At 41.4% G+C, this 13,749-nt stretch overlaps 1 protein-coding gene across 11 annotated transcripts in view; it reads right to left on the bottom strand.

The window, feature by feature from the left end:
* Nucleotides 1-13,749, bottom strand: part of BPTF (bromodomain PHD finger transcription factor) — a gene marked incomplete at its 5' end in the record, with an annotated part of 139,257 nt that overhangs the window by 22,811 nt on the left and 102,697 nt on the right. For 8 of the 11 annotated variants that reach the window (XM_082678170.1, XM_082678175.1, XM_082678174.1 and 5 more), the window contains 3 exons: nucleotides 7,155-8,047; nucleotides 8,782-9,004; nucleotides 11,966-12,183. In XM_082678170.1, coding sequence (XP_082534296.1) covers nucleotides 7,155-8,047; nucleotides 8,782-9,004; nucleotides 11,966-12,183 — 1,334 coding nt within the window. The remainder of the gene's footprint in view (nucleotides 1-7,154; nucleotides 8,048-8,781; nucleotides 9,005-11,965; nucleotides 12,184-13,749) is intronic. The other 3 variants (XM_082678180.1, XM_082678172.1, XM_082678171.1) reach the window with 1 other exon arrangement.

The raw sequence follows: 13,749 nt of genomic DNA, 5'->3' as shown, positions 1-13,749 counted from the left end.
AGAGACGGACATGAGACGCTAAGGCCGCTGCTGCCGCCACCAGGAAGCCTGTGTGCGAACACAGGTCACTGTCCACACCCCCTTCCAGGGAGCTCCGCCACTGCCGGGGTCCCGGGATCCAGGGACAACTCCCCCAGGAGAGTGCACGGCGCGCCTCAGGCTAGCAACGACACGCCGGCCTCTGCCGCCGCGGGCCCGCCCCACACTCCGCGACCCTCCCTACCCCTGCCCTGAGTGAGCCAGAGCCTCCGAATCAGCGGCTCCTTTAACCCCGTCCTGTCTGAGCAAAGAACAGACGCCCTCCGGCAACCTACACGCACAGGCGGGGCCAAATCCAAAGCTGAGCCCCTGGGAGCTGTGAGAACAAAGAAGAGAAAGGGAAATCTCTCCCAGCAGCCTCAGAAGCAGCAGATGAAAGCTCCACAATCAACTTGATGTACCCTGCATCTGTGGAATACCTGAATAGACAACGAATCATCCCAAATTAAGGAGCGGTGTGGATGAAAGGCTCTTGGTGCTGCAGCCAGGAGTTAGTGCTGTGCCTCTGAGGTGGGAGAGCCAACTTCAGGACACTGGTCCACAAGAGGCCTCCCAGCTGCACATAATATCAAACGGCGAAAATCTCCCAGAGATCTCCATCTCAACGCCAGCACCCAGCTTCACTCAACGACCAGCAAGCTACAGTGCTGGACATCCTATGCCAAACAACTAGCAAGACAGGAACACAACCCCACCCATTAGCAGAGAGGCTGCCCAAAATCATAATAAGTCTACAGACACCCCAAAACACACCACCAGATGTGGACCTGCCCACCAGAAAGACAAGATCCAGCCTCATCCACCAGAACACAGGCACTAGTACCCTCCACCAGGAAGCCTACACAACCCACTGAACCAACCTTAGCCACTGGGGACAGACACAAAAAACAACAGGAACTACGAACCTTCAGCCTGCAAAAAGGAGACCCCAAACACAGTAAGATAAGCAAAATGAAAAGACAGAAAAACACACAGCAGATGAAGGAGCAAGATAAAAACCCACCAGACCTAACAAATGAAGAGGAAATAGGCAGTCTACCTGAAAAAGAATTCAGAATAATGATAGTAAAGATGATCCAAAATCTTGGAAATAGAATAGACAAAATGAAAGAATTGGTTAACAAGGACCTAGAAGAACTAAAGATGAAACAAACAATGATGAACAACACAATAAATGAAATGAAAAATACTCTAGATGGGATCAGTAGCAGAATAACTGAGGCAGAAGAACGGATAAGTGACCTTGAAGATAAAATAGTGGAAATAACTACTGCAGAGCAGAATAAAGAAAAAAGAATGAAAAGAACTGAGGACAGTCTCAGAGACCTCTGGGACAATATTAAACGCACCAACATTCGAATTATAGGGGTTCCAGAAGAAGAAGAGAAAAAGAAAGGGACTGAGAAAATATTTGAAGAGATTATAGTTGAAAACTTCCCTAATATGGGAAAGGAAATAGTTAATCAAGTCCAGGAAGCACAGAGAGTCCCATACAGGATAAATCCAAGGAGAAATACGCCAAGACACATATTAATCAAACTGTCAAAAATTAAATACAAAGAAAACATATTAAAAGCAGCAAGGGAAAAACAACAAATAACACACAAGGGAATCCCCATAAGGTTAACAGCTGATCTTTCAGCAGAAACTCTGCAAGCCAGAAGGGAGTGGCAGGACATACTGAAAGTGTTGAAGGAGAAAAACCTGCAACCAAGATTACTCTACCCAGCAAGGATCTCATTCAGATTTGATGGAGAAATTAAAACCTTTACAGACAAGCAAAAGCTGAGAGAGTTCAGCACCACCAAACCAGCTTTACAACAACTGCTAAAGGAACTTCTCTAGGCAAGAAACACAAAAGAAGGAGAAGACCTACAATAACGAAACCAAAACAATTAAGAAAATGGGAATGGGAACACACATATCGATAATTACCTTAAATATAAATGGACTAAATGCTCCCACCAAAAGACACAGATTGACTGAATGGATACAAAAACAAGACGCATATATTTGCTGTCTACAAGAGACCCACTTCAGACCTAGAGACACATACAGACTGAAAGTAAGGGGATGGAAAAAGGTATTTCATACAAATGGAAACCAAAAGAAAGGTGGAGTAGCAATTCTCATATCAGACAAAATAGACTTTAAAACAAAGACTATTAGAAGAGACAAAGAAGGACACTACATAATGATCAAGGGATCGATCCAAGAAGAAGATATAACAATTGTAAATATTTATGCACCCAACATAGGAGCACCTCAATACATAAGGCAAATACTGACAGCCATAAAAGGGGAAATCGACAGTAACACATTCATAGTAGGGGACTTTAACACCCCACTTTCACCAATGGACAGATCATCCAAAATGAAAATAAATAAGGAAACACAAGCTTTAAATGATACATTAAACGAGATGGACTTAATTGATATTTATAGGACATTCCATCCAAAAACAACAGAATACACATTTTTCTCAAGTGCTCATGGAACATTCTCCAGGATAGATCATATCTTGGGTCACAAATCAAGCCTTAGTAAATTTAAGAAAATTGAAATTGTATCAAGTATCTTTTCCGACCACAACTCTATGAGACTCGATATCAATTACAGGAAAAGATCTGTAAAAAATACAAACACATGGAGGCTAAACAATACACTACTTAATAACGAAGTGATCACTGAAGAAATCAAAGAGGAAATCAAAAAATACCTAGAAACAAATGACAATGGAGACACGACGACTCAAAATCTATGGGATGCAGCAAAAGCAGTTCTAAGAGGGAAGTTTATAGCAATACAATCCTACCTTAAGAAGCAGGAAACATCTCGAATAAACCACCTAACCTTGCACCTAAAGCAATTAGAGAAAGAAGAACAAAAAAACCCCAAAGTTAGCAGAAGGAAAGAAATCATAAAAATCAGATCAGAAATAAATGAAAAAGAAATGAAGGAAACGATAGCAAAGATCAATAAAACTAAAAGCTGGTTCTTTGAAAGGATAAACAAAATTGATAAACCATTAGCCAGACTCATCAAGAAAAAAAGGGAGAAGACTCAAATCAATAGAATTAGAAATGAAGAAGGAGAAGTAACAACTGACACTGCAGAGATAAAAGAGATCATGAGAGATTACTACAAGCAGCTCTATGCCAATAAAATGGACAACCTGGAAGAAATGGACAAATTCTTAGAAAGGCACAACCTGCCAAGACTGAATCAGGAAGAAATAGAAAATATGAACAGACCAATCACAAGCACTGAAATTGAAACTGTGATTAAAAATCTTCCAACAAGCAAAAGCCCAGGACCAGATGGCTTCACAGGCGAATTCTATCAAACATTTAGAGAAGAGCTATCACCTATCCTTCTCAAACTCTTCCAACATATAGCAGAGGGAGGAACACTCCCCAACTCATTCGAGGCCACCATCACCCTGATACCAAAACCAGACAAGGATGTCACAAAGAAAGAAAACTACAGGCCAATATCACTGATGAACATAGATGCAAAAATCCTCAACAAAATACTAGCAAACAGAATCCAACAGCACATTAAACGGATCATACACCATGATCAAGTGGGGTTTATTCCAGGAAGGCAAGGATTCTTCAATATATGCAAATCAATCAATGTGATACACCATATTAACAAATTGAAGGAGAAAAACCATATGATCATCTCAATAGATGCAGAGAAAGCTTTTGACAAAATTCAACACCCATTTATGATAAAAACCCTGCAGAAAGTAGGCATAGAGGGAACTTTCCTCAACATAATAAAGGCCATATATGACAAACCCACAGCCAACATCGCCCTCAATGGTGAAAAACTGAAAGCATTTCCACTAAGATCAGGAACAAGACAAGGTTGCCCACTCTCACCACTCTTATTCAACATAGTTTTGGAAGTTTTAGCCACAGCAATCAGAGAAGAAAAGGAAATAAAAGGAATCCAAATCAGAAAAGAAGTAAAGCTGTCACTCTTTGCAGATGACATGATACTATACATAGAGAATCCTAAAGATGCTACCAGAAAACTACTAGAGCTAATCAATGAATTTGGTAAAGTAGCAGGATACAAAATTAATGCACAGAAATCTCTGGCATTCCTATACACTAAGGATGAAAAATCTGAAAGTGAAATCAAGAAAACACTCCCATTTACCACTGCAACAAAAAGAATAAAATATCTAGGAATAAACCTACCTAAGGAGACAAAAGACCTGTATGCAGAAAATTATAAGACACTGATGAAAGAAATTAAAGATGATACAAATAGATGGAGAGATATACCATATTCTTGGATTGGAAGAATCAACATTGTGAAAATGACTCTACTACCCAAAGCAATCTACAGATTCAGTGCAATCTCTATCAAACTGCCAATGGCATTTTTCACAGAACTAGAACAAAAAATTTCACAATTTGTATGGAAACACAAAAGACCCAGAATAGCCAAAGCAATCTTGAGAACGAAAAACGGAGCTGGAGGAATCAGGCTTCCTGACTTCAGACTATACTACAAAGCTACAGTAATCAAGACAGTATGGTACTAGCACAAAAACAGAAATATAGATCAATGGAACAGGATAGAAAGCCCAGAGATAAACCCACGCACATATGGTCACCTTATCTTTGACAAAGGAGGCAGGAATGTACAGTGGAGAAAGGACAGCCTCTTCAATAAGTGGTGCTGGGAAAACTGGACAGCTGCATGTAAAAGTATGAGATTAGATCACTCCCTAACACCATACACAAAAATAAGCTTAAAATGGATTAAAGACCTAAATGTAAGGCCAGAAACTATCAAACTCTTAGAGGAAAACATAGGCAGGACACTCTATGACATAAATCACAGCAAGGTCCTTTTTGACCCACCTCCTAGAGAAATGGAAATAAAAACAAAAGTAAACAAATGGGACCTAATGAAACTTAAAAGCTTTTGCGCAGCAAAGGAAACCATAAAGAAGACCAAAAGACAACCCTCAGAATGGGAGAAAATATTTGCAAATGAAGCAACTGACAAAGGATTAATCTCCAAAATTTATAAGCGGCTCATGCAGCTTAATAACAAAAAAAACAAACAACCCAATCCAAAAATGGGCAGAAGACCTAAATAGACATTTCTCCAAAGAAGATATACAGATTGCCAACAAACACATGAAAGAATGCTCAACATCATTAATCATTAGAGAAATGCAAATCAAAACGACAATGAGATATCATCTCACACCAGTCAGAATGGCCATCATCAAAAAAATCTAGAAATAATAAATGCTGGAGAGGGTGTGGAGAAAAGGGAACCCTCTTACACTGTTGGTGGGAATGTAAATTGATACAGCCACTGTGGAGAACAGTATGGAGGTTCCTTAAAAAACTACAAATAGAACTACCATATGACCCAGCAATCCCACTACTGGGCATATACCCTGAGAAAACCATAATTCAAAAAGAGTCATGTACCAAAATGTTCATTGCAGCTCTATTTACAATAGCCCAGAGATGGAAACAACCTAAGTGTCCATCATCGGATGAATGGATAAAGAAGATGTGGCACATATATACAATGAAATATTACTCAGCCATAAAAAGAAACGAAATTGAGCTATTTGTAATGAGGTGGATAGACCTAGAGTCTGTCATACAGACTGAAGTAAGTCAGAAAGAGAGAGACAAATACCGTATGCTAACACATATATATGGAATTTAAGAAAAAAAAATGTCATGAAAAACCTAGGGGTGAAACAGGAATAAAGACACAGACTTACTAGAGAATGGACTTGAGGCTATGGGGAGGGGGAAGGGTAAACGGTGACAAAGCGAGAGAGAGGCATGGACATATATACACTACCAAACGTAAGGTAGATAGCTAGTGGGAAGCAGCCGCATAGCACAGGGAGATCAGCTTGGTGCTTTGTGACCGCCTGGAGGGGTGGGATAGGGAGGGTGGGAGGGAGGGAGACGCAAGCGGGAAGAGATATGGGAACATATGTATATATATAACTGATTCATTTTGTTGTGAAGCTGAAACTAACATACCATTGTAAAGCAATTATACTCCAATAAAGATGTTAAAATGAGAAAAAAAAAAAACACTTCTAACAACATTACAATCATCAAAGTTGCTAAGAGACTAGATCTTAATTATTCCAACCACTAAAAGGAAATGAAAATTATGTGACATGATAGGGGAGTTAATTATTGCTACAATGGCAGTCATATTACAAGATGTGAATGTATAAAATCAATAAGACATATACCTTAAATTAAATTTAAATTAAATGTTATATGTCAAATATACTTCAATAAAAAATAAAATAAAAAGTGCTTCTACATACATGACCTCATTTAATCATTACAGTAACCCTGTGTGGCTGAAAGGGAGAGAGTTTTAATGAGGATATAGCTCAGGGGAGATCAGTGGGTTTCACAGACTGTAAACGGGAGACCCAGGAACTGGGTTCTCCTGACTTGGGAACACTTGAAACCCACACAAACTCCTGACTAGTGTGGAACGCTGCACATTCTCCCGCAATGCTATAGAGGATGTCACTATACATGTGGCTTTGTTTCAAGCAGAATAATTCTAACTCATCTAAATTGCCTTACTTCACTACAAAGCTACTGCACAATGCCACTTTTTATTTATGCTATGGAGTAATACTATTTAAATCTTTTTTTTACGAAGGTGTGGCTGGAAACACAAATGAGTTTAATGTGTCTATAAAATTTGCTTAGTCTACGTGCAAACTAAGGAATGACAACTGCAAAGAAATTGCTATGATGCCTGAAGTGGCTTCCAAACTTAGTTAAACCTTCAGGTTTCATATCAATGATACTTAAACTTCCTAAGTCCACTCTTTCCAACTTAGTTCTCCCAAAATACACGTCGTTTTTCCAGTAAGCACTGACTGTTTATATCCAACAGAGTTCCAAACCATAACAGTCATTCAGTACGTTTTGGTCAATCCAGTGCTGCTTCTAACTTGAAGCATCAATGACTTTTGTGTCTTATTTAAGGAAAGCTAACACAACCAAACACTAAGTCTAATGCACAGCACAATAATTCAAGCTACTGAACATGCTGCTTTTACTTAATAACTTTACCTGTTTCTGAATGATTTCACTTTGATTAGAAGCTTGGAGGGTGTGTTCCCGCTTAATTTCTATCTGTTGCTGCTTCTTCTTTTGCTGCTGATCCCTGAGTTGCTGAACCCTTTGCAACTGCTCTTGCACACTGGCTGCCTGCACTGTAACCACATTCTGAATCTGATGAGTCTGCACAGGGCTGCTTTGCTGCATCTGAATGGGGACCTGGAGTTTGATCTGCTGGGGCACACCACCTTGCTGAGCCTGTATCTGAGCCACAACCTGTGACTGGATCTGGGAGAGAACCTGGACTTGTTGCAGCTGCGGCACAGCAAGGACTTGGGGCTGAGGCTGCCGTACTTGGAGCAGAGGACGGGATGGGGACGAAACAGTAACTTGGCTTAACGTTTGTCCTGATGAAAGAGTTTGAGTTGAAGACTGTACCTGGGGTTGTGACTGTGGCTGGCCCTGGGAAGGTGGCTGAAGAGATGTGTGTGGCTGAATTGGAATCGGCTGTGAGGCTGTAGTCTGACCCTGGGACTGCTGTCCAGGAGACACTTGGGATGGAGTTGATGGACGCATTCGAGTCTGTGGTGGACTCTGGACACGAGCAGGAGACTGTCCTTGGACATTACTCTGAGGCTGACACTGTCCTGCACCTTGGGGTTTGGAGGACTGTGCTTGGGTGGGCTGTGCTTCAGGAGGGACGTGGGAGGCAGAAGTTGCTTGGGTCTGGGCTTCAGGCTGAGCTGGGGACGGGGGTTGGGTTGGGGGCTGGGGCTGTGCGGGCTGAGCAGTCTGAGGCTGGGCTTCTGCAGGACTCATGCTCGACGGCTGAGCTGGAGGCAGGCTCTTGGCTGGCTGCACCTGTGTCAGGGGCGATAATTTACTCTGTCTTTGTTCACTTGTACCTGTGAAAAGGAAAGACCAAATATTTCTTACTCTAGAACATGAGACTGTGGTTTAAGAAGAATTTGAAGGGGATTTTCTAAAGGTGAGAATTCTGTATTTCAGTACAGTACAGAAGACTGATGCCCTAGAAATGCTCCATCTAGAAACACCTAGGTCAGGACTCTCCTAAATTGGGGAACACGGTCCCTGTTCATGGCTGCCCTCCGCACATTTTGCTAAGTCTCCAGAGAGCTGGCTTCCAAAGCAAGGCACAGTCTCTGGAAATCAGCCAGGTCTTCTGGCCCAGGCTAAGGCCAGCCCACATTCCTCTCCTATGGCGTGACGCCAGTGAGTGACGGCCGCTTGCAGCAGGAGGCTCACCAAGTGCTCTGGTCCTGAAGCTCCTAATCATAGGTTATGAGCTGGAAATACCCACCTGCCCTGAGAGCACGTCATGACTCAATCAGTTCCTACAGGCTTGGTGAGGAGTTAGGAGTGGGCACAGTCACCACGATACTTTACTATTTTGTGCCAACCCCCCGCTTTCTATAGTTTTTAACAGGGGATGGTGGTGACAGGGAGGCTGTCAGAGCAAGAGATCTGGTCAAGCTCTTGTGAGGCTGACCAGTCAGCTGTGACACTCACCAGCTTGAGGCACATCCTCCCAAAGATAAAGACCGGCCCTCTGGCCCCCTCTGTCACCTAGCAACCCGTGACACTAACAAGCAGCATTTCCGACAAGCCCAGGTTCTACCTGCTGCTGTAGTGGAAACAGTGGTGGTGGTGCTGCTGGTTGCCGTGGCCGTTGTTGCCAGTGGGGTGAAGAGGAACCGCTGGACGGTACCGTTTGGCATTGCGGCTTGCATCAGCTGCTGTCCTGGACCGGGAAGTATAGTCACCCCTTGAGGTATCAACTGCAACTGTCCAGTAGTTTGGCCTTGTCCTTGAATCACTACTGTCAAACCTTGATTGCCACCCTACGGAAAAAACACACAACATGTAAACCGTGTTCAAAGGATCGATCTGCAAGTATACCATTTTTATGTTGAACAGATCCTTTAAAATAATGAACATATGTGTTTGAATGTCTATGGAATGGTACCAAGAAAAATTCAGATAAGCTAAAATAAGAATATTTATTTTAAAAGATTGATGGTGTTTAGTGGAAAAAGCATGAACTAACAATCCAGAGTTCCAGTCTGAGTTCTCCAAACGGACAGCCAGGTTATCTGTCTGTAAGTAACGTCGCTGCTCTGGATCTAAATTTCCCAATCTATAAAATAAGGGTGTGAGTGAATAACTAAGGTCTGCACAAAATTCTGGTTTTAAATCATCTTATTTTATAACTTTCAAAGCATCTTTAGACATACTTTAGACATGCCTCATTTGATTCTCACAATAGACTTGTGACTTTGTGGATTAGGGAGAGAAAATATTACTACAATCTTTCTACCAATTAGGAAACTCAAGTTAGAAAGTTCAAGTCTCCTACCCAGAGTGAGACGGCAAGTTCAAGGTGACATATAATGAGAAGCCCAGGTCTCCTAGTTTCAGTTTTTTCACTATGTACCAAATGACCTATGGAGTGTGTTGGTGTGTGCCAACGTATAGAAAGCTTAGGGTTCTAGACGTGGAATGCAAACACCATGTGAGGACGGTCACTAATGTCTGAGTAATCATCCAAATGGGGACTAGGAACTAAAAACTCCATCTGCACTGCCTCTTCTGTCCAGGACTTCTTAATCCTCAACCATCAGGAACATGGTGGAGAATTAGAAAGCAAACGTAAAAACAAGCCACCCTAAGTTCCCAACAGCCAAAACTGATGCTACAAAGTTCCTACAGTGATGCTAAGCTCCATGCACTTTACTCAGGAGTCCCTTACTATAGCAGTCCCCAGCCTTTTGTGCACCAGGGACTGGTTTCGTGGAAGACAATTTTTCCACGGACGGGGTGGGTGGGTGGGTGACAGTGCAGGCGGTGACGCGCGGGACGGGGAGGGACGGGGAGCGGCAGATGAAGCTTCGCTCGCTCGCCCACCCCTCACCTCCTGCCGTGTGGCCTGGTTCCTAACAGGCCGCAAACCGGTTGAGGACCCCTGCCTTATTCACTATTGCTTTTCTAAAACATTTTTGTGCACAGTCAAAACTACATACAATACCAAGTATAGTTTAACGAATAATTGTAAAGTGAACGTCTATAAAACCAGCATTCAGGTCATCACTGCCAGTATCCAAGAAGGCCCCCATGTGACCTGCTCTGGTCTTAATTCCCCTCCTTTGCCCTAGAGGTAAGCACTACTCTCACTGTTACAATAACTGCAGTTCTTCATAGTGCGAAAACTTAGGTATAGCTCCCTAAGGGCCACAGATTCACAACTTCAGGAGCACCATTCAGGAAGAATTCAAATGGTGTCCCCTCCAGGTAGGCAATGCAGCAGGCCCATAACCCTACACATGTAGCTAGTTTTGCCTGTTTCTGAATCTTATGCAAATAGATCATACTGTAATTCTGTTTGTTACTTGCTTTTTTATTTAGCTCAGCAATGTAGTTCTATGTGGCTGTTGTTTGTTCACTTCCATTGCTGGAGCAAGGCAACTTATTTATCTAATTGACTGCAGATTGACATTTGGGTTGTTCCCAGTTTTTGACTCTTATGAACAATGCTTCTGTATATATTCATGTCCATCGCCCTGGTGCTCAGACGAACAAGAACTTCTCCAGGAAACATACCTAGAAGGAGAACTACTATGACGTGGGGCATGTGTCTTCAGCTTTGCTACATAGTGTCTACAGTTTTTCAAGGTGGCTAAAGCAATTTATAATACTACCAGGTGTGTATGAGAGTTCATTCTGCTCCATGTCTTTGCTGTCTCTTGATTTTGTCTGACATTTTAGTTTATACCAATCTCTTAGATATATGGTTTTAATATGCATTTCCCTCATTACTAACAAAATTCAGCAGTTTTTTGGATTTATGGACGTTTAGATTTCCTCTTTTCTCGACAAGTTTGTTTGCTCTTTTTTTCCTACCGAACTATCTGGATATTTTCCTTCTTAATTTGTAGTAGTAATTCTTCATGTATTCTGCAGAATAGTCCTTGGCTGGTTGTAATTATACCTTCCCTCATTCTTTTCACTCTTTTATAATGTTTGATGAACTGAAGTTCTTATTTCTAAGGTTGTTGAATTTATAAATCTTTTCCTTTATGGCTAGTATTTTCTGTCTTTAAGAAAGCCTTTCCTGGGCTTCCCTGGTGGTGCAGTGGTTAAGAATCCGCCTGCCAATGCAGGGGGCATGGGTTTGAACCCTGGTCTGGGAAGATCTCACATGCCACGGAGCAACTAAGCCTGTGTGCCACAACTACTGAGCCTGTGAGCCACAACTACTGAAGCCCGCATGCCTAGAGACCATGCTCCACAACAAGAGAAGCCACCACAATGAGAAGCCCAGGCACCACAACAAAGAGTGGTCCCGCTCGCCACTAGAGAAAGCCCACGCACAGCAACGAAGACCCAACGCAGCCAAAAATAAATAAATAAATAAATTTTTTTTAAAAAAAGTATTTTTGACTCTAGGAACCAGATATTTAAAAAAGTAAGTAGGGCTTCCCTTGTGGCGCAGTGATTGAGAGTCCGCCTGCCGATGCAGGGGACACGGGTTCGTGACCCGGTCTGGGAAGATCCCACATGCCGCGGAGAGGCTGGGCCCGTGAGCCATGGCTGCTGAGCCTGCGCGTCCGGAGCCTGTGCTCCGCAATGGGAGAGGCCACAACAGTTAGAGGCCCGCGTACCGCAAAAAAAAAAAAATAAAAAAATAAAAAAATAAAAAAGTAAGTAGATTTTTAAACGTCCAAAGATTAAGTACGTGTTTTAAAGCTTACAGCAAGAGTAAGTAAGATCACTTGTAAAGTTAAAATGCAAGTCACATTACTTACGTGGCCCTGTGTTAACTGGGTGAGTTGAGCCATGGTAAGCTTCACCTGTCCTTGCTGGGGGCGAGGGGGCTGTGAGGTTGAAGGCTGTAGACTTGCAGTGGGTGCTCCTGAAGTTAGTCCTTTCTGTGCAGGTGTTGAGGAAACTGTACTAGGGGCAGAGATCGCAGTGGAAACAGGCTGCCCTCTGATGATCTGCGTCACAACCTGTTGAGGAGTACCTATGCAAAGAGCAAAACATTAGAATGCTTCTATGCCCTAAGCAATACTCTGAGTTGAAATGTCGTTTAACGCTTCAGATGAATGTATTCTTCTCAATTTTCAAAAAGACTTACGGGATGCTGACATACTGATGCATTCAGCCATATACCCACACCCAAAGGACCCACCTGGTTGTCAGTGAGTCTGTTTCCACTCAGCTCACTAACAACCACTCTCCCATTTCTGCTCTCTGCAGTAGTCAAAAAAAAAAAAAAAATAAAATAAAATAATAATGCTCTTCCTATGAATCTAAAGCCAAAATGACAATAGGGAAGATGGAAGAGCCTATGTAAAATGTGCCATTAGGCTGCCTTTCCTTAGGAATATAAATGAAAAGATAATAATTAATTTATGTGATTTTTAAACAAAACATATAGAATCTGGAATATTCTGGGACAATTATATTTATAAATGAGTTTTTCTTACAGCTATCTGCTACTTAGTTGGGAGGAACCAAGAGGGCAAGAACCCCTGTATCCTCAATACTAGAGCAAGGTGCTCAAGTGCTTCCATAGTTACTGCTGAATAAACATCTATAGAATGAATGAAGTTTAACTGAAATGGCTCCATAGTCTTCTAAAAACTTCTGTTTCTCATTTAACCTGATGAAACTAGAAGAAAAAGCAGGTGGTAATTATTTGGCAGCTAATTTTACACTTATAAAATCTGAATTCATTATTAATTCATAAATATTATATTTCTGAAATTTTGTATTCACTTCCTGTTTTTCCTCATATGTCTACATATATATTTCTGTGTATATTTTTTAAAATGACCGGTGCTTAATATTATTGCATTATGGATAAAATTAAACCTATTTTGACATTTAGAACACTTTCCCTTTTTCTTTTTTTAAATAATACCCTGGTGAAATCCTTGCTTATAAATTTTTATGTGCTTCTAATTATTTCCTTAGAATATACTCCTCCCAAAATTACTGGATTCATAGCAGGAACATAGTATTAAATTGAATTTAGAAAGGTTATACCCATTCATACTCCCATCACCACTGGGTGCCCATTTCACTGAACCCTTTCCAACCCTATCACTAAAGTATCACATTCCAGCAATCAGAAATAGTATGATAGCGTCACAGTGTCTGCATGACTTCAGTTGGTCTGCTTTCCTTTGGTATCATGCTCCTAAATTCTGGTGGCTTGTAAATATGCCATAGAAACTGGCAGTGTAAGTTTTTCATCATTACTCTTTCTTCTAAACTTTACTTGGTTATTGTTGTCCACTTATTCTTCAAGATGAATCAAAAAACAGTGCAGTACATATAGACAAGTGCTTGAAGTTGAGAACTTCTGGACCCCAACACTCTGTCCTTGTACTGCAGTTTGAGGAACAGTTAATGAAAAGTTACTTTCGTTTATCACCTTGTATTTTCTTTTTTCTATCTTTATTGGACTATAATTGCTTTTCAATGTGTTAGTTTCTGCTGTACAACAAAGTGAATCAGCTATATGTATACATACATCCTTATATCACCTTGTATTGATACGGTGTCATCATAAACACAGATA

This window comes from Grampus griseus, assembly GCF_964374135.1.
Source record: "Grampus griseus genome assembly, chromosome: 20".
NCBI lineage: Eukaryota > Metazoa > Chordata > Mammalia > Artiodactyla > Delphinidae > Grampus > Grampus griseus.
The sequence above is the reverse complement of the archived record's forward strand: the minus strand, read 5'-3'. Positions and strand labels throughout refer to the sequence as shown.